Raw genomic sequence first — 21,035 nt, forward strand, 5'->3', positions numbered from 1 at the left:
GCAGCTGTATTGTAGTGGGTGTGGTTGAGGATCAATAGTTAATAGTAATGAAGAGGTTGGGTTGTGATCCCACCGTTTTTGTGGTGCCAGAAACAGGGGGGTGCCAGGAAGTGGGTATGTTGACTTAGTACGTGAAGGAGCGCCGTCTCTTTTCGTTCTCAGGGCGCTGTAAGACTGCATAGATCTCGCCGTATACTCTTTCCAGTAGCCATCGTTCGAGGATGTTGGCGATGAGTACAACGACGATGACGCTTGAGACGAGGAGGAGCGACCCATATGCCTGGAGACCTGACAGTGGTCCATTCTGGATCGTCTCGATTTTCGGGAGTGACCTGGTAGCCAGGCTAGTTGTGAGATCGGCCATGATGTTTAGCTTGTATGTACGAGAACACCTATATTGAAGGCGACAAGCAAAGAGATGGAAGGAAAGACAAGTCAAGGGAAGTTTCTGACGTCAAGGACCGGGGTATATGGCAAAGTTGCATGCTCAGAGGAAGAAGAGAAAACAAAGTGTCGAGTGGCTTGCGGCGGCCCTCAAAATGGCGTCGAGGGTGGCTTTTTGTCGACCTTGATAGAGTGACGATGGCTTCAATCTATCCAGGTATGACACCGTCAAGGTTGGAGAAGGTGGCAGTATTAAAATAACAGAAACAAAGAACAGTAAACATCAAGTGAACAAGGAAGATCGAAACCGGAGAACGATTCCAAGAAAAAGAAATACGACTCTGGAGCCTGAATTTGACCGTAGCAAGAGCTGCGCCAGCACACTAAAGAGGGAACGAAATGAGCGCCTCCTTTGTTTAGGGCGAACGGCTGTGCTCACCGTTTTGATGGCTCCATGTCGAGGCCGTGGTGTCCATGTCGTGTTCGCCCGACCAGATGAGTGTTAGTCGTGGCCGCGGGACCCGTGCTTCGAAGAAGAAAAAGCGACCCTCTCGGGCCCTGGAGCTTCGGGCGCCGGCAGTCTTCAGACACTTTGCCAAAGTCTAGAGGCCACCGACATGTGTCGCCCCAGCCCTAGCTCCTTGCACCACGTCTGACTACGCGACAGAATTATGTGAACCATGTATCCCTGGAGACGTCGACAGTCCAATCAGAAGCCCCGTAAAGTTGCCGTCCAACCCGATCGGGCGTGGAACGCTTTGGTTTGCTTCGCGTTACAAATATGGAACAAAGGCATGAGCATGCGGGGTGTTTCTCTCCAAGGGAATACGGCACCACGGGCATGCCGCTGCAGCCATGGTCGATCTGGGATGAATTCGGTCTTCGGCACCCGGCACCTAGGCTTTTAGGCGAGCGAATTCTGTGTTAGGGGGAAACTAAATCACCGAGTAAGCGTCCCTCCCACTGACAGATCGTCAGGGGCTTGAAATAGACATATGGGGATTTGAATTGTGTTCGAAGAAAGCTATCATGGTGCGGTCCCTTGCGGCTAGCTCAATGCCAAGACATTGAAATGCGCCTGGTTTGTCGCCTTGTGCGGGCTGTCCCGACATCTTGCTGAAAGACGCGATGCCAAGGATTCTAGAGTTCATGGTAACTGCTGTCAGGGCGATCAGGGCGATCATCCAGCGTGGGGAACACGGGCGGGCACAGCCCCCGGACGGTAATCTCAAATTATGGACACGAGACGGCGTGGGGATTGCGCTGTTTTGTGTTGTTGGCCTTGGATCGCTTCGTCAAAGACATCGGCTCTAGAACCCTCGAGTCTTGGACCAAGTTGGACAGGTCAGGCAGAAAGTGCTGCGTTAGCCTGACGGGAAATCGGCTCGCTTGGGGCACACCTTATGATCTCGTAACCCGAAGAACGGCAACGTTGAGTAGATAAACATCGGATGGGCGGCGCTGATTCTGGTGCTGATTCATAGACTCATGGATGAATGGCGCGAGAATGAACGGACCTTTTGTGAACCTAACGAGAAATTCGCCGGGCGTTGGAGAATTCGGCCAGAGCTGAGGCCCGTGGAAGCTAGACGCTGACTGTGCCGCAAGATGATTAGGTAAGGTCAGATTTCCATCCCTTCCATCTCACGTGCTCAGCTTACCTGATTCGAGATGTAGTGTCACGTGCTCTCACACCATTCTCAGTGCCCGAGGAACTCCCGCCGTTTGTAGTCCGTGCAGCCCAATTGCGCCAGGGAGGTCCGTCGGAGAATCTGCGGCACCGTCGGGAGTTGACATCATCCCAACTGCCATCATGAGCTTGACCTCGTTCAACACACCCTCAAATTGAATAAAAACGGCTAAAGTCATGGCGGAGACTCTGCTGGGACTGGAGGTCGCCTTCTATCTCTATCCCTGCGGCCTCTTTGTCACTTTACTGGCGGCGCAGTCCTTTCAATTCTACCGGGACCGTCATGGCGTCACGCGTCAGACCGCGACAGACGATGAGCAGAAGAAAGCTTCGCGACTGTACGCGCGGATAATCTGGGGCTTTCAGCTCATACTCTCTCTCTTACTCGTGAGTCTGGGAAACACGTCTACAGATCTTGAGTTGTCCTCAAAGCTCACACTTTTTTTTTTTCCCTAGCTTGCCACCATCATCCTTGCCGTTCACGGCGCTGTTGCTGGCCAATACGATGGGACTGGCGAAGTCGTTTTCCCGTTCAGTGCTTATCTGGTGAGTGGGGTCTCCAGGTAGTACACCCCATCGAAGAACTCTGGTGTTGATACTTGCATAGGCATCCTACGTTGCCGTCTTATTGTACTATCTAGCTGGCCTACTTCCTGACCCTGAAGGCCCATGGACGCCAACATCGGCGCATTTCTATGCGTGGATTGTAGGTGCGCTCTTTGAGGCCTTCATCGCTGCCGTCTTTTCTTCTGAGAAGAACTCATTCCGCGTCCACCATGGTCTTCTCGATATTCTGGATATCGTGGCCGCTGTTCGAATCGTTGTGCTGGTAGCGATGATGGTCTGTCTCATTCTGAGAGACTACAAGCTGAAGCCCCTGCAACCCAAGTCGGACCCCGAAGAGAGACAGTCCCTTCTTGGGAATGGAAATGGAAACGGAAACGGAGCGTCTCATAACTACGGCGGCGCCCACCCCCACGGACCTGCTGCTCACAAGCCTCCTGCCAGAACCCAGGTCTCGGGTACGGGATGGCTTGACTACTTTGCTGGGTTCAGGGTTCTTTTCCCGTATCTATGGTATAGTGACCCTGCTTTCAACCGCTTCGCGGACTTTGCTAACTTATCGCGCGCCAGGCCTAAAGACTCTCCGGTATATCAAGGAATTGTGGTCGTTTGCATCATACTCCTGATCGGTCAGCGGACTATCAACGTTTTAGCGCCCATTCAGCTCGGAACTCTTGTCGACTCCCTCGGCTATGGCACCATTCCTTACAAACAAATTGTTCTCTATGTCGTCTACCGTGCTCTCCAAGGCAACCAGGGCATTCTCGGTGCCGCAAGGTCTGTCCTCTGGATCCCGGTCTCTCAGTCACTCTTCCGCAGACTCTCCTGCGCTGCTTTCGAACACGTGTTGGGGCTTTCTCTGGAGTTCCATCTGAACAAAAAGATTGGAGAGGTGACCAGTGCCCTGAGCCGCGGTTCTGCGATGAACACCTTCCTGGAGAACTTCTGCTTCCAAGTGTTCCCCATGGTGTTCGATATCTTTGTCGCTGGTGTTGTCTTCTTTGCCAAGTATGACGCCTTCTACACCATTATTGTGTTCTTCATCATGTGGTCGTACATCTTCCTGACCATCTATGTGGCCAAATATCGCGGCAAGCAAAGAAGAGACATGGCCACCAAGAATCGTGAGATGGAAGCTACCAAGACTGACGCCATCATGGCATACGAGACTGTGCAGCACAATTGCGCAGTTGTGCCCGAAACTGAGAGATTCAAGGAACATGTAGTGGTGTACCAACGCGCGGAACGGCTGGTGCAGTGGTCCCTCAACTTTCTCAACCTTACACAGAGTTCTATTTTCTCTCTTGGCACTGCTTTGCTTGTCGCAGTCTCTGCCTACAAGATTTCACGGGGCGAGCAGAGTGTTGGCGATTTCGTCAGCTTGATCAACTACTTTGTACAACTGCAGGGTCCACTGAATTTTTTCGGAACTTACTACACCATGCTGCAAAACAATCTTATTGAGGCAGAGCGAATGCTGGAGCTGGTGGGTCCTTGTTCATTTCAGTACACCACCTCTGGAACGCTAACCTTGTTCTCTAGTTCAAAGAAACGTCTGGCATTGTGGAGAAGCCCGACGCCGTCACCCTGCCCGCCGTCAAGGGAGAGGTCGCATTCAATAACGTCAAATTCTCTTACCAGAGCAAAAAGGGCGAACCCGCGATCAACGGTGTCAGCTTCACTGTTGCCCCGGGCACCAAGACCGCCATTGTTGGAGAGTCTGGCAGCGGCAAGTCAACCTGCCTGAAGCTTCTTTTCCGCTTCTACGATATCAATGAAGGATCAATCACTGTCGACGGCCACGACTTGAAGGATCTGAAGCTCGACAGCCTACGGAAGAACATTGGCGTTGTGCCTCAGGACACTGTACTTTTCAATGCGACCATTATGTACAACCTGCTCTACGCCGACCGGAATGCCTCTCAAGCCGACGTATACGAGGCATGCAAGGCTGCCAATATCCACGATCGCATTCTCGCATTTCCCGATGGATACGACACCAAGGTCGGAGAACGCGGACTCAAACTCTCCGGAGGCGAGCGACAGAGAATTGCCATCGCGAGAGCGATTCTGAAGGACGCTCGCATCTTGTTGCTTGACGAAGCCACGGCATCTCTGGACTCGCACACCGAGAGGCAGATCCAAGACGCCCTGGAGCGTGTCACTGCGGGTCGTACGACGATCACCATCGCCCACCGGCTCTCCACCATCACCACATCCGATCAGATCGTGGTGCTCCACAAGGGAAATGTCGTTGAGCGTGGCACGCACGCCGAGCTGTTGGCGCTCGGAGGCCGATACCATGCCATGTGGGAGAAACAGACCACCATTGAGAAGAAGAATATTGAAAAGGTGGAGAAGGAAGGAGAGTCTTCGGAAACTGCATCCCAGCAGTAAGGAAAGCCGAACATGGATTTCGTTTGTTCAATGGTGACCGAAGTTACCGAGAGGCTGATCAGTGAGATGTGTGACTAGGTGTATAGATAGGTAGATGTAACAACACGGGCCCAATTTGGAGCCTAATCTATGTTGACTGCTATCTTTGACCCTAAAGTCGCTCGTGGATCTTGGCGTCATTCATCAAAGACCCAGCAGTGTGGGTTACCGCGGGGAGCACTTACACGGCAATGTCCACTCGACGGTTGTTGATTGGCTCCTTCGCGATTGCCCAAAAAGGGAACGATGGTGCCGGCCCTAATTGCACTCGGGCGACCCGATTCATGATTTGAAGTCCACTTTATATAGGCAGCCGTTTAAAAGTTGAACACGAAACTTTAAACCGATTAGGTCGGACTAAGAACGTGTCAAGCAGACTTGGTCACATACGGAGCGCTTTCAACAAACATAAGTCCGCCGTGGTTATGATGGGTGCCTAGGATAGTCTGTCTAGTCCCATGATTTGTAGCTCAACCATAGCAGCGTCCCCCGTCTTTGTTTTAGTCCATCACTGGTAATATCCCCCGCAACAACGGGTTCCTTGCTGTCTTCCGTTATCTGATCAGGACTCGCGCCTGCTGCAAGAATGGTCAGCAGCTCTTCGTTATGCCGATGGTTCTTTTTACTCCTTATCACTCACTCTCCAAGTCGTTGTCATCACTTCCCACAAGAATCGTAGAACCCCGCCCGCCACGGCTGCAATGCCCACGATGTTCCCCAGTGTAAGAAGATAGGAATTTTGGTACCCAAGGCAGTCACTGCTGGTTTGGAAACCAGCTCGTGAGTACGTTGTTGGATTGATAACAACAACATCGTAGAATCTTTCCATGTGTGGCACTCACAACGTTGGAATGGGCCGGCATATACATACAATGTTCGAGAATGTGTCCTTGTAGCCGATAGCCATCTATGCCGTCAAACTCATGAGTCAATTTCAAGCAATGCCTCTAGAGAATTTTCAGTTGGCATTTACCTTGGTTTCCAGCTGAGCAGCCGCATATCTAGTCTGAACCCCATACTCAACCGCATCAGCTCACCAAGCCAAGACGCCGGGAAAGAACAGACACGTGCCAGCAAGATTAAAGAAGTAAGAAACGACTCATTTCCTTCCAATGCCTCCGAGATCTTCCCTGCTCGTCCTGCACTGCAGTGTCGAGTCCATGACGACTGTCACATTGGTCATGACCAGCTCTAGCTTCGTTAAGACAGTCAGGACCAGGCCAATGGAGAATTCGATGCCGAGAGTACCGAGTCTAAGGCTATGCTTACAAGACTTCCATTTCACTACCTGAAGGTGCTGAAAACTTGAGATCCTTGTGATGTTGTATACCATCGAATGATGTTGTGGGTTTCAAGTGGGTAAGATGAGTTGTCGGATGACTACTATCTTCAAAGTGAGTAAACCATTTGATGGTTATTCACCAGATCTCTGCCAATATTTCAATCATTCTCTCCAAAGTTAGCATACATGTTCATTTTAATCTGCTGTGTGCATCTTTGCCAACGCTTAAGCACCAGAAATTCCGGATAGGGGCCCCGAATCCGGTGCGAGTACAGCAGCTAAATTAGATGGCAGATGGTAAAGCTCCTTTTATACAACAGCTAGAAGACTGACTGTGTGTAGTTGGTTCATTTTATTACTACGGTGTAAAATCTAGGTGCGACTCAAAATAGTAGCTAGCTGATGTCACATTGAGTATTTTATGTTGCATCTGTCATGGGTTAAAGTCCATCAGCAACCGGTCCAGGAACCGAGAGAGTAAGTGAACCAATGCAAACTCAGTTACTCGAATCCGCGTAATTCTGTATGAAAAAGTAGAAACATGACCTTGTGGCCCATTTAACAGTTCTCCGGTCGCTTTTTTGACTGGATAAAGGCGCATGGCGAGCCAGCCCCCCGTAGGAGAGTTATGGTATGTGTAACACTAGACCAAGATATAATTCCTATATCTATTTCTTGGAATAGAAGTTCAATTGGGACTGGCAGAGAACTCATCAATAAACGCTTGTTGGAACTTGTAGGTCCCTTCAAACTGTCACTTTCCAAGATCTAACATGCCACTTTGCCTCTTATCTGACTATCGTCTGAACTATTTGGTAAGTCGTAACAAGAGCGAGATGCGAGCTGGCGGTGGATAGAATATACAACGGCACTGTTTAGCAGCTGTAAGTTTCAATCCTTTCCAGCCTTGATGGCTCTAGACTCGAATACATTGGAATCATCGTCAATATACTGCTATACCTTACCGGGAGGAGGGGGCAGGTTACTTCCCCCATAATACTCGAGTAACTATCAATAGTAGTAGTTACATATACGACAATTACTACCCGAATTATCATTACTATAGAGTTATTGGGAGTTTTAAAAGTTATAAATAGGTTATATTCCTCTTATATAAATCTAAATAACGGTAACATTATATAAAAATACATAATTAATAATAAGTATTATATTAATTCGAATACTATAAACGCCTTCCTTATATTATTATAACCTATACGAATTTCTTTAGAATTATTATAATACTAGTACCGTTAGTATATATAGCTATCGTAGTATTACTAATGCCCTTTAGGGCCTTCGGTAGTCTCCTCTTACTATTAGTATTACTATTACTACTACTACCTAGGGGACCCTTCGTATTATTAATACTACTATTAGTACTATTATTATTACTACTCTAGTTACGTACTTACTAAGTTAATATACTCTTTATTACCGGGCTCGGGCTAAAAAAAAAAAGAGATTAGTAATTAGTTATTTACTATTAATAAAAAAGAACTAAAGGAAGACGTATATTTATTATTACCGTAGTAGTAGTATTATCCTTTTTAAACTTTACTTAACTAGCGGGCTATAGCTCCGGGCTCGAATTAAGCTCTGGTATAGGGCCTCGGCTAGCTTCTTTAGTTTTTAACTATTTTATAATAATTATTCGAGCCCTATTAGCCCGCGGGCTAAATCCTCTAACTCTAATACTTTAAAAAGCGTAGTACTTAATTATAATATTAGTAGTAGTAATAGAAGGGCTCGGGTTATTACTATTATTAGAGGCTATAATAAGTAAGCGGGTAGTCTAAATAAAAAAAAATTAGTATAATTAATACGCTATAATTTAGCTTAATAAAAGGGTATTATACTTAATAAGAAAAAAAAATAATATAATATTCGATATAATATATATTTTTAATATAATATATAATATATAATATATATATATCTATAAATATTGCGAGATTAATAAAATAAATATAATAAAGAGACCTACTATAAAACCTAGTACTTACCTACCTATCTAGGGCACTAAAGTTAAAAAACTACTCTAAATAAAAAGGCTAGCGGAGTATTAAATACTATATAAAGTATTATATAAAGCTTATCTACGGCCGCATAAGCTATAAAAAAAAAAAAAATAATAAGGATTACTAAGTAGCTAGATAAAAAGAGCTATTATATAATTAGTATATTAATAAATTTATACGTCATTAAGGTAAATATTATATAATCAGCTTTTATAATTAATATATATATATATATAATTAAGGTTAAATCGGTTACCTACGCCTAATACGTCTCTAGGAAACGGGCTATAAGTAGCGCTAACTCGCCTCTAAATAAAGAACTATATACTAAATAATATACCGCTTATCCTCTTTTATAATAGTTTATTTCGTAACCCTTAAGCCGAAGCCTAAGTTTATATTCTAATATATTACCCCTTCCTCCCTCTTTATAGCCTCTATATCTTTTTATATATTTATTATATTAATAATAAGCCGCACTAGTCTTTTTATACTAAAGTAAGAGGGTTAAACTTAAATAATATTAGTACCGTATTAATATTAAAAAAAATAGAAATTAAGTACTTAAATAGGTATATATATAGCGGATTAACCGCGGTAAGTACTACGCTACGTAAAAAGAGAGCTAAATAAGGTACTAATTATAATAATAGTATTAGACTTATTGGCCGACTTATAAATATTATAAGTACTATTTATTCTAAGGTTATAACGAGAGCTACTAGTACTAGTAGTATTAGTAAAAGGATTATATAGCTCGGTTTACGTAATATTACTAATAAAGTTAGATATAAAGAGATGACTATTAACATTCGAAATAGAAAAACTAGGGGTAGGCCTAGGTAAATAAAAGCTAAGAATAAGAGCCTAAGTAATATAATTAATAAGGGGTAGCGGGGGAGCCTTATTATCCTATATATAATAATAAGTATAACGCTTAATACTTAAAATATAACTATTAATAATAAAATCTCTTTTTTTTTAAATAAAAAGCTCCTTATTAATATTCGTAAAGTATTTTATAATAGTAAGGCCCTTATAAATATTATAAATCTTAGTACGGAAATTCTTATTTATAATACGCTTTTTACTTTTAGAGAGATCCTTATTAAGCTCCTTTTTATAATTAATATACTTAAATATTATAAAAGCTAACGTAATAAAAACGATATAAATAAAATAATAAAATAAGGATTACTAATTAAAAAAAGTAATTTCGTAATTAATAAAGGACTTAGTAAAATGCTAAACGGTAATAAAAGTAGTTTTACTTAGCTAGCTAAATAGTAAGTTATATATAGTTTAATAAGCGTTAGTATTATTATCTAGATTATCGAACTTAGGGTATAGCTTAAAGACCTTAGTATAATTACTAAAAAAGTAATTATACTAATTAAAAAAGTAAGTAAAAAAGAACTTATACTAAAAATCTTAATACTAAGCGGCGCATAGCTTATAGAGCTTAATAACCTCTTTAAATAATAAAGTATAGTCCTTAAATACCTTATAAATAGTATTTATAATAAACTTATTATTATAAAAAAGGAGCTAGTTCTAATAGCACTCTAAATCTAACTTATTATATAATATAATACAAATCTCTTTGGGAATATTAATAAAAGCGTATACCGTACTAATAATAACTATAAAGTTATTAACTTTTTTAATAATAGCCTTTTTACCCTTCTTAATCTTCTTAAGGAGAGTATTATTATTAAAAAGAGTAAGGGTACTATTATTATTAATAATAAGGCGCTAGTCCGGAGTATTTTTAAAAGCGATACTATTAACGTAATAAGCCTTAAAAAAGAAGCCGGGGTTATTAATAATTAAGGTAATAATATACTAATTATAGTTAATAATTTTAATAATTAGAGCATTTTAATATAATAAGTTAGTTAGATAATATTAAAATAAATAGAAAGAGTAACTATTTACTTAATAAGTAAAAGGGGTCTCTAGGGGAAGTAGCAAAGTAGGGTTAATTTATATAGCCTCGGGCTTAGGCTCCTTATACTTAGACTTTTTATACTTAGGCTCCTTATTATATAGCTACTATTATTACTTAATAAAAAGGGACTCGTTATACTTAGCTTAAAGCTAAGCTTTAGTAAAATAATACGCATATTTCTTATGCTTACTACTTCTATTACCTCTTCTAGCTCGATTACGGAGAAGTATAATAATCGATTATAATAATATAATAAGTAATATATTATAAGTAATATATCGTAAGTAAGTAAAAATACGTAAAGTATAATAAGTAGGTTAAGTAATAAAAAATAAGTAAGCTATTTATATTAATCTAATAAACTAACTTATAGTAATAAGTATAAAAAAAAGAAAAAAGGGAAGGTTTAAAAACGCGGGTAAAGGCCTAGATAAGTTAATTTTTTACTCCTACTTAGCGAGCACGTATAAACGCGAGATATAAGTAGTTAAAAAAAATTAATAAAGGGCCTAGGTAGTAATAAGTAAGTAAATTAATAATAAAAATATAAATATATACTTAGTAATAATAGAGGTATACTAGCTCGGTAAGGGCCCGGTTAGCTTAGTAAGAGTTACGTAACCCTACTTTTATAACCTCTTTTTGCTAATTAACTACCTAGCCTCTTAACCTCTACCCTTTTAGTACTTATTATAGTACTTACTATAAGTATTTTATAAATCTAACTATATTAAATTATTATTAAAAAATAATATAATACATAAGACGCCTCTACTTATTACGATAATAAGTAAACGTAAGAAGCTTTTTACTAATATGCCTACGGATAATATCGCCCTAAGTTATTATTAAAGGGCCCCTTAGCTTAGTACTAATAAGGCATCTTAGTTAAATATTAACTAACCGGTTTCTTAATTATAAAATAATAATAATAATATTAATATAAGAATAGAAGCCGATATTAGTTACTAAGTAGACGCTAAGATAGATAATAGTAATATAGTAAATAATATAGAGGATAAAAGTAACGTATCTAATACTAATTCTATATATACTATAAATAAGCTCGTATTTTAATAAGGATAATTAGGATATAATTAACTATAGTCTAGGTAGCGCGATTAATTTTAATAATATCGACCCTAATAAAATTAATAAAGCTAGGGCTAACGGTAATTTACTAGTTAAATTCGATAAAAAAAAAGCTAATATTACTAAGGTATATAATAATCGTATCCTTAAAAAAAATAATATTAATAACCTAAATACTCGGCCCTTTAATAAAACTAATAATAAGGATAATACTTTCCTTTTTATAGAGGACTATATTACTATCCGCACTAGCCCTTTTTTAAAAGAGCGTATAGTAATATAAAGGTTTTAAAAGCCCGACGACGATATTTTAAAATTAATCCCTTATTACTAAAATAAGTTTATTTAGCTATTAGACTTCGAGCTTAGGCTTAGCCTTTTTTTTTATACTTTTAATAATAATTATATAGAGTATACTACCCTTTATTAACTTTTCTCTATTCTTTTTAATATTAAAGGAGTTACTAAGTAAGCTATTAAAAAGCTCTTTATATAACTAGTATTTTTAAAAAACCGTATTTTTTAAAGGTTCTTTTTAATACCTATATAAAAAGTAAAAGTATTATTAATATTTAAAAAGCTCTCTATAATATAAATATCCCGTAAGTTAAATAAATAAGAAATTATAAAAAAGGGTATTATATTAAATTTATTTATTATTAACCCTTAAATAATATTTATTAACTTCTTATTATTTAACGTAGCTAATAGTATATATTAAGGATTAGTATATTTTATTAATATACTTATTAAGCTTTTCGAGTTATATAACTAAGTATTGTTAATACGTACTACGTTTAATAAATTCGTATATATTATTAATAACGAGAATAAAGAGATTAATATAGTTTTATTATTAAACTTCGTTATATATTAGTACCTTAACCCCTTTTATATTTATTAAAAAGCTAACTAACTAAATAAAAAAAAGCTATACTATGGTTACGTCTATACTATTAACTATAATTATCGAGAGGACTTCTATATTATTAAAAAGGGTAATATCGTAATTTAGATCTAAAAGATCTTTTCTTATATCGATAATTAATACCCGGAGATAATCCTAAAGTATCCTTTTTATAATAATAAAAAAGGTTATACCTAAAACGATAATAAAATAATTATTACGGACGAGGTTACCTTTATCCCCGAGGAGAGTATAGCTAACGTAATTAATAATAATATAATATATAACTACTTCTCTAATAAAACTATAACCGATCTAAGCCTCGATATTAATACTAAATAAAAGTAAAAGTTTAAGAAGTTTATTAAGTACCTAGTACTAAATAACTATAAGCTCGTTATTTAACGAGTATAGTACTATATATCTAAAGATTTAATTCCCTTAGTATATATATACCTAATTTATATAAAGTTAGAGCTTAAAATATATAGTTAAGAAATATTTAAAAATTAAGATAAGTTTAATATAAAGGTTTATAGCTATTCGATTATATACTTTATTAATAAGTTTAGTATATACTATAATTCTTATTATACTCTTATAAATATATATATAATAATTACTAAGCTTAAAATAAAAGATCGACTCTATTAAATTAATATTTTTTTTCTTATACTTAGTCTATATAGTTCGAACTTTAATAATATTATTAAAATATTCTAGTTCTTAGCTAAACTTAATTATAATATTAGGTTATATATTAATAACGAGTACTATATTATAATTATACTAATTCTTTATTATATCGGGGATATACTATAATAAAATAAAAATAATAAATTCCGAGGTACTCGAATAAATAAGTTTTACTATTTCTATTTCGTTAGTAATTTATAAAAAAATAGTAATAACTTAGAGTTAGTACTAAATTTTAATATAATTACCTATAGGTACTATTATTATTAATATACGATTATATATAAAAATATAAATAATTTTATAATAGTAGCTTCTCGCGAGTAATATAATAAAGTATAGAGTATTATAAAAAAGACGCTTATATTAATATTTATTATTTTTATATTAGATTTAATCCTTTTATACCCTCCGGATCTTATTTACTCTAAATATTAAGGCCTTACTAAGCTAATATATAGTATACTACTTAATAATATCCTTATTACGTAGGGATATAAGGAGTATACTTACGCACTACGTATTTAGCCCTTTTTACTAAGCTAAGAGTGCTTATAATTACCGCTTTATTATCTTCGTAATTACTTTTTAATAATAAATACTCGTTAATTAGTTATTACCCTAGGCTTATTTCAGAGCTTTTTAATCCTATATTATATCCACCCTAAGTTTATAAATACTATATAAAACTAGCTTTTAAATAACGTAACTAATAACAATATTATTAACTTTATTATAACGGCCTATATAAAATTAGCTAAGTTAAATAGCGTCCTAGTTAGTATTAATATTAATAAAGCTAATCGTAAGAATATAATAAGTATTATCGTTAAGGCTCGCAAAATATATTAATAGCTCTATTAAATTACTAACTAGGCTATTATTAATAACCCCCGAGCGTAAAATACTACTAATAATAGTTACTAAGGCTTAATAATACTACTATAATAGCCCTTTTGTTAACTATAAGTTAGATTAGAATCGGAATATATATAACTATTTATCGAGCCTATTTTATATAATATCTCTTAGTATATAAAATAATAGTCAACCTAGCTACTAGTCTTTATAATAAAAAATAAGCCTAAGCGAGGACTTATATTACTTAATAAAAGAGCTAAAAAGTATATATTAAATATAGTACGGCTAAATATTTATATAAGTATCTATTATAAGGCTATTACTAAGGAGTTTAGTATATTAATAAATATAAATATATTATTAAGTAAAAATAAGCATAAGTAAGTAAAAGGTATAATATCCTACTACCTTAACGTCCCTTACCTCATAACATATCTAGTATTAATAACCGTATAAATAGTTTAAAATAATAATAACCTAAATAAACTATATTAATATTAAGAAGATCTTATTATTAAAAGTTAATATATAAATAACATAGCGCTTCCTCTTTTATAATACTTTTTATTATAATAATAATAAGCTTACTTATTAAATATACTAGCTTTATAATAAAGCTCCGATATTATTTAATAAAGTATTACTTCGTACTAATAAAAAAGATATATAACTATAAGAAGATTTTATTAATAAAAATAAACTAATAGGTATTATTAAAAAAGATAAAGAGTACTATAATCCTATTATTATTAATTAAGTTAATAAAGTATAATACCTAATTAACAAAAATAAGCTTCTACTTACTAAGGATATAAATATATTATAAACCTTTAAATAAGCCCTACGCTTAGTATATATATAATACTACGCTTATAATAAAATTTAAAACTTCGGACATAAAGCTATTTAATAATTAAACCGTTTCGGCTTTATAAATAAGTAAGTACTAACTAGTATTTACTATATTTACTTATTTACTATATCTATTTATTTATTTAGTTAAGTCTTATACTTAATAATTTAATATATCTTAAGGAGCCCGGCGAGGCTTATAAAATAAGGCTATTAATATTTAGGGCCTAGAGAAGGGTTACTAACATTTACTAAGGGGCCTAAAATAACCTTTTTATCTCTTAATTAATAAATTTAAGTAATTTTATTAATTAAATATCGGATATTATTTCGTAATATTAACCTTAACTAAAAAAAAAAGCTTTAAGTACTATATATCTACGCACTATTAAAATATACGAGGTATAAAATCTAAGAAAATTATTATTATAATACAAGCTATAATTTCAAGTTACTTTTATTATAATATTAAAGTTTTTAAAATACTCTAAATATACCCCCAGGTCTTTTATAAATTCGTAAAATATCCGCTATTATTATAATATCGCTGCCCTATCCCTTGTTAAATATATAAGTAGTATTCGTAATAGCTTTATATTTATAAAAATTAATTACTAATATTCTTTTACTTTAGTAATTTCCGTTAGTATATCTTTGCTCGTAGTAACTACGTTAGGTATATAAATAATAACTAGTTTATAATAAGCCGCGTCGATTATATTTTCGTTTATAAAATATATAATTTACGCCGCATCTTTATTATTATTATGCTTATAGAAATTTTAAATAAAAAGGACTATATACTCGACTTATATAAAGTACGCTATTTTAAGTAACTTACTATTATTAGTATTAATACTATTTAGTTTAAGAAACTATACTTCGTTAAGATCTATAACTATAGTATCTAAGTTAAGTAGTAAGTTAAGTAGCTATAATATACTAGCTTAATATTATATAAGTATATACCTATTATTAGCCCGACTACCTTATATACTAATATATTTATATCGTAAGTATCGGCATCGGTATTATACCCTCGTTTACTTTATACGTCCGAGTATTAAGTAAGTAAGACTATTTACTTTTAATAAAGCTTACTTATAATTGCGAGAGGCTAAATAGCTTACCCGCCTAATACTAAAGAACTTTATAAGTAGTAGTAGTAATAGTAATAGTAGTAATAGTAATAATAGCGGCGCCTTAATACTACGATTTCTAAGTAATAAAGTAAGTTAACTATTATAAACAGCTTCATTTTTTATACTAATAATCCGTATATAGATTATATATTTATATTATCTTACCCGCTAGATTATTTCTTTAAATTTAATAGGGATAGTAATAGTAACGTTTAGTAAACTTAGAGGTTTAATTTTAGGGATTTTATTTAGAGGCTTAGGTAGCCGCAATATCCGTATATTTATAGTAATATTATAATATATATAAGTAATAATATATTAATATATTTATCTAAATATATTAATATTTATATACCCCGGGCCCCGGGTATACCCCCTAGTACGGTCCCCCGATACCCTATTTATAATTCTTAAAACTCTCGGTTACTCTTATACGACTATTACTATATACGTAACTATTATATATACTACTACTACTATAAATTAAGTTATAGTATTTTATTTAACGGTAGTAGTATAGAGTTGCGCAACTATATTAATATTCTTAATCGATATATTCCCTCATACGCCCCCGGTAAGGTAGTTAGGCAAAAAGGACAAGTTCAACAGTGCCTTAACACCGCAAGATTGCTTGAACACTCTTTTGACGGCGTCCACAAGCCCTGTTGCTACAAAGTCTGTCAACACATAAGCAGACTCCGCAACAAATAGCGGCATGGCAAGTAACTTTGTGAGCAATGTCTCTCGTTCAAATTGTTGTGAACTTTGCTGAATGTTACGTGAATTATGCTAAAGATTAGCTCGCGCCAAGAGCTCAGCAAAGCCTATCCCCATTTTCAATGAGGAGAAGATGTGTATGGTAAATGCCAGAGGAGGCATACCCTGGTAACCTCATTGTTGACATCCTACCTCTTACGCGTTAGTGAATGACGAACCCAGCGGGAGGCACTGCCCAACAGTCTCACAAACAAGCATCTTCCCAACTGGCAACCCCCATTTCAGGTTCGGAGTGGATCTCAAAGCTCGCATTTTCTAGATGTAGAAACGATCAGAGCCACCCACGATAAAACACGTCAGCAAAGCTCCGGTAGATATCATGTGAATCATACATTCATATCAACTCGATGACCGTTGGTTTTAAGGGGGGCTAGAAGAACGACTAGTCATCGACGATCGGCTGAAAATGAGGCGCCTTTGACCACAGGTGCTGTGAACTTGTAGGCACGGACCAGGATGCTGCTAGCTCGTCGGACTACGTGTATGACAGTGATTAGGGCCTTCCATTGCCGGTTCGATGGTCGATCAAGGAACACATCCACTTGTTCTTTTCATGCAACGAACATCCCTCGACTCACCAGCTTCATCATCCTCTGCCGTTGAATGACCCACAGATCAGCTGAAGGAGATCGAGAAAGAAACGTTAGATGGGCTGGGCTAGTCAAGCAGCTTTCCAGCTCGCGCACGGTCTTGCGGAGACCTAGGCTGTTCTAGAATTCAGATGAACCAGAATGCTTTTAGCCGTACTGTGTAAGTCTTGCTCACCTGCTTCAAGGCGACTTCGGCGTTGGGATTTGGAAGTTGAAAGAATACACTTATTCTGATTTGAAATTTCCTCAAAAACTCATAGTAGCTTCCAAGCCGAGTCTCTTCTGCAAGAAATGTTGCGTTGGTCTTCTTGAGAACTTCCCATTTAAAAGCTTTGGGCTGAAAGTGTCGTTACTTAAATTATGCAAACTGGGCTCTCCTACAGCCACACAGACAGTGCTAAGATGCCTTGATCAATGCCATACACGCCGAGACGTGTGAACCTCCTCACCTCGGCAAAAGCCTCACAGCAACTTCCCTGCAACAACGAACTCAACAGCAAAAACTACGTCACATCTGAAACCGACGCATGCGCGGAGCTTGTGGTCCTTTTGGCGGGTGAAATATCAAGGCGGACGCTGCGCGTCCACAGCTGACAGAAAAGCTGGGGAGGGAGGAGAATTGAAGACCGGGAGGTTTAAAACCACACATGCGCGTTCGGTCCGCTTCCTTCGAACGTGGGCTCCTTCAATTAAACGCCTTTCCTTTTGCCAAACCAGAATCGTCGCCGTCATTAATCCCCGAGTCGACATGTTGTACCAAAGCATCTCACATGCTATTGCCTTATACAAGCTTGAGCAATCTACGAAGCAATGCAAAGAGATATACACGGGCAAGCCTAAGCCGGAAAAGGTCACCTTGTTCTGGCACTTGGTAACCCTGTCACGGTTCAACAAGTACAACCCTCTTTTCACTACTTTTGCTGGAGGTACGTCTTTTGATTTTACCAGAGTCTTGGTCCGCAACGCTCACAGTGGTACAGTCTGGTCGGTTTTGTTGGCTGGTGCTTCTGAGCTCGTCGATCCCAATAGCAATATTCAGCCTGCTTTCGTCTTCAGACAGGCCGCACTATGCTTCATCGCAGCTTACCTATTTTGTGGCGCCGGTATGGTTTGGAATGACTGGGTGGACCGTGATATCGATGCCAAGGTCACTCGAACTAAAGACCGTCCTCTGGCCGCGGGCATCGTGACCACCACGGATGCGATGCTGTGGATGGTGCTGCAGCTGCTCGTGTCTTTGTCCATTGTCCACAATATGCTCAATGGAAAGGATGTGTATGGCCACCCGTTTTCCTCCTCCCAGATGGTTACATGACAGATATTCTAACGTTCGTCATCAGATTCCAACACATGTTCCCAGTCATCTTGGCTTCGGCTCTATACCCTTATGGCAAACGGCCTATGGCTTTGAAGCTTCGCATATACCCACAATACATCTTGGGGTTCACGATTGCATGGCCCGCCGTTTTGGGTCGATCCGCGATCCACGGTCGGTACGAGTCGATTGGCGACAGCATCGGTTATTGTTTGCCGCTTTGTTTCATGGTGTTCTTCTGGATCATCTACCTCAACACGGCCTACAGCTACCAAGACATTGTCGATGACCAGAAAATCGACGTCAACTCATTCTACACTGTTGGAGGGCGTCACTTCCATCGGTTCCTTCTTGTCCTGGTCAGCCCAATCGTCATGTGTATGCCTCTGTACCTTTTAAGGTTCGGGTCTCTATGGCTTTGGTTCAGTTGGATGGGTATATGGACCGCGTCCTTCGCAGCACAGCTGGCGCACTTCGACTCGGATAAACCATCGAGTGGAGGGGGTATACATAAGAGTAACTTTGTCCTTGGAGTGTGGACTATTGCTGCTTGTGCAGTTCAAGTCCTTTTGAGCGAGCAGCGGTCTGTGAGATTTTGAAATGATACCACGGTAGAGAAAGGCTGGGCGAGAACGTTCAAGGCTTCGCTAGTGAGGAAGCCTGGAGCCTAGAGGTCACACAGAGAAAGTCTTGTCAATTAAGCATCGAATTTCACGCGATTTCTGTTTTTACATGTTGAATTTGTCTGGAAGTTTTGATGATGTGCACTCAGAGACCGAGTGATACCCACCAATCTTGATGAGTTTGTGAAGAAACAAAGAAGAACTCATGTCATTGAATGTCCTTATCACGGCGCCAAATGCCATTCATTGGCTGCAACAATTTCACATTACATATGATCTGCATGAGCTATGTCATCTCGGATGTCACGTAGTGTGACTCAACTATCCATAGAGTTGGCCGAATCTCCAGAAGAAATCCCGCATGAATTTGTTGATATATATAGCTCACGTTTGAGTATATGTGATGTTCCTCATCAAAGCCCTCAGAACTCGTATCCATAGCCTCCTCCAATGCGACCAGTGAGCCCGAACAAATCGGCGACCCATCCCAGAAATCCCACAAACCAGCCTAGAAATCCAAAGATCAGAAGATCCGGCGTGCCAAAGATGCGTTCTTTGAACTTCAGTCCGGGGACCTTCTGCTCCAACGTCCTCGGCTCGTCGAGATAGTAGTTGAAGCGCGTCCCCATCAGCTTGAACGTGGAATTGAGAAAGAAGCTGGCAGTGTAATAAGTGAGCGATCCAATAGCATCGAATCGGATCTCGCCGTGGACTCCGCGCTGCCGAAAGTAGTTCACGATCCGTCGCAAGAGGCCGTACATCTCGTCAGGGGTGAGGTACGGCGTCAAACCCTCGAAAAGAATCAGCACCGGTCGATCTGTGGGGATCTTGCAGTTGCTGAGCCACGCATCGTCGTGAATGTTCGGATCAATCAATCGGTATTCCCCCTTGCCAGTATCCGGATCCTTCATAACCTGCCGTCGAAGCTCAATTACATCATGCCTATCGGCGTCGATCCACAAGCGACCCTCGCCCTGCCATTTGACGCGAAGACTACGCGAGTCCATGCCGCATGCCAGGTGTAAGACGGTAGCCGGGCCTAAATTCCTCCTCAGAAACCTTTCGGTGCAGATGTCGAGCATGCGAGCGCGCATCGAGACTGAGCTCGCAAACATGACTGTGGTGGGGCCGCCGGCCGTTGTGCGCTTGAAGTCGTAACCCTGGTCCTTGATCTGAGAGACGATATCGAGGGCATATTGATCATTCAGAATCGGACGCGAAGACTCAGCATCTTTGGCGCGGGCAAAGAGCGTCAGTAGGAGAGTCTCTTGGGCACCGCTGAGGGTCACTTTGCCCTTTCCGAGTCCACCGGATGAATCTGATGAAGGCATCGTATGTGTTGCTATCCAGTTTTCTCTCGGGTAGGTGGATGAGCGTTGGTGATGCAAGGGAAAGCAGCCCGCAAGCTGCCTTAGTTTTGAGAAACTCTCTTTGCCATAGATAGTCCTGATTTTGTGCCTCGGTACATGCTGATAGCCAAGCTAGGCAGCTGCTAGGAACTTGCTGGTTAAGCCGTGCATCGCGCATTCGGGAAGGCGTTGTGTCGGCCGTGAAACTTTGCGCGACTCGCTTCATCTGATATTTTCTTCCCTGTCCACTGCAGGCACTGTTGACCGTCTACGCGCATGAGATGCGTCATCGGGTTGAACGTGTGACGATAAGTACGAAAGGAATGACAATCCTCGGGTTCGCCATCGTATTACCCAAAGTATACAGTATCGAAGATCTTGCAGGGCTCGAATAAGTCGGAGACATATTAACGGAAGTCACGGTGCAGTTCGGATATTCGCGAGGATGGAATGTTCGGCCGAAAGACTGCATTAGATGGCCGTCAGTAGATGTCAGAGGTGTA

General features: G+C 38.8%; 4 protein-coding genes across 4 annotated transcripts; 2 read left to right on the plus strand and 2 right to left on the minus strand.

Moving 5' to 3' along the window:
- Window positions 1–124: 124 nt before the first annotated feature.
- CABS01_15218 (uncharacterized protein) lies at window positions 125–364 on the minus strand (the record flags this gene model as incomplete). The annotated part of the gene is made up of 1 exon (XM_060548554.1): window positions 125–364. One exon carries the CDS (start codon window positions 362–364, stop codon window positions 125–127), a length of 240 nt encoding a protein of 79 aa, XP_060391967.1.
- Window positions 365–2,251: 1,887 nt separating this feature from the next.
- Window positions 2,252–5,035, plus strand: CABS01_15219 (ABC transporter; the record flags this gene model as incomplete). The annotated part of the gene is made up of 4 exons (XM_060548555.1): window positions 2,252–2,461; window positions 2,531–2,620; window positions 2,682–4,124; window positions 4,181–5,035. The coding sequence occupies 4 exons, from the start codon at window positions 2,252–2,254 to the stop codon at window positions 5,033–5,035; spliced, it is 2,598 nt and encodes an 865-aa protein (XP_060391968.1).
- A 12,958-nt stretch (window positions 5,036–17,993) lies between these two features.
- On the plus strand, window positions 17,994–19,159 carry CABS01_15220 (UbiA prenyltransferase; the record flags this gene model as incomplete). The annotated part of the gene is made up of 2 exons (XM_060548556.1): window positions 17,994–18,520; window positions 18,586–19,159. 2 exons carry the CDS (start codon window positions 17,994–17,996, stop codon window positions 19,157–19,159), a joined length of 1,101 nt encoding a protein of 366 aa, XP_060391969.1.
- Window positions 19,160–19,605: 446 nt separating this feature from the next.
- CABS01_15221 (O-methyltransferase) lies at window positions 19,606–20,514 on the minus strand (the record flags this gene model as incomplete). Its single annotated transcript, XM_060548557.1, has 1 exon — window positions 19,606–20,514. One exon carries the CDS (start codon window positions 20,512–20,514, stop codon window positions 19,606–19,608), a length of 909 nt encoding a protein of 302 aa, XP_060391970.1.
- Window positions 20,515–21,035: the final 521 nt, after the last annotated feature.

Source organism: Colletotrichum abscissum (genome assembly GCF_030869225.1).
Source record: "Colletotrichum abscissum strain IMI 504890 chromosome Unknown Scaffold_64.1, whole genome shotgun sequence".
In the NCBI taxonomy this organism is placed as follows: domain Eukaryota; kingdom Fungi; phylum Ascomycota; class Sordariomycetes; order Glomerellales; family Glomerellaceae; genus Colletotrichum; species Colletotrichum abscissum.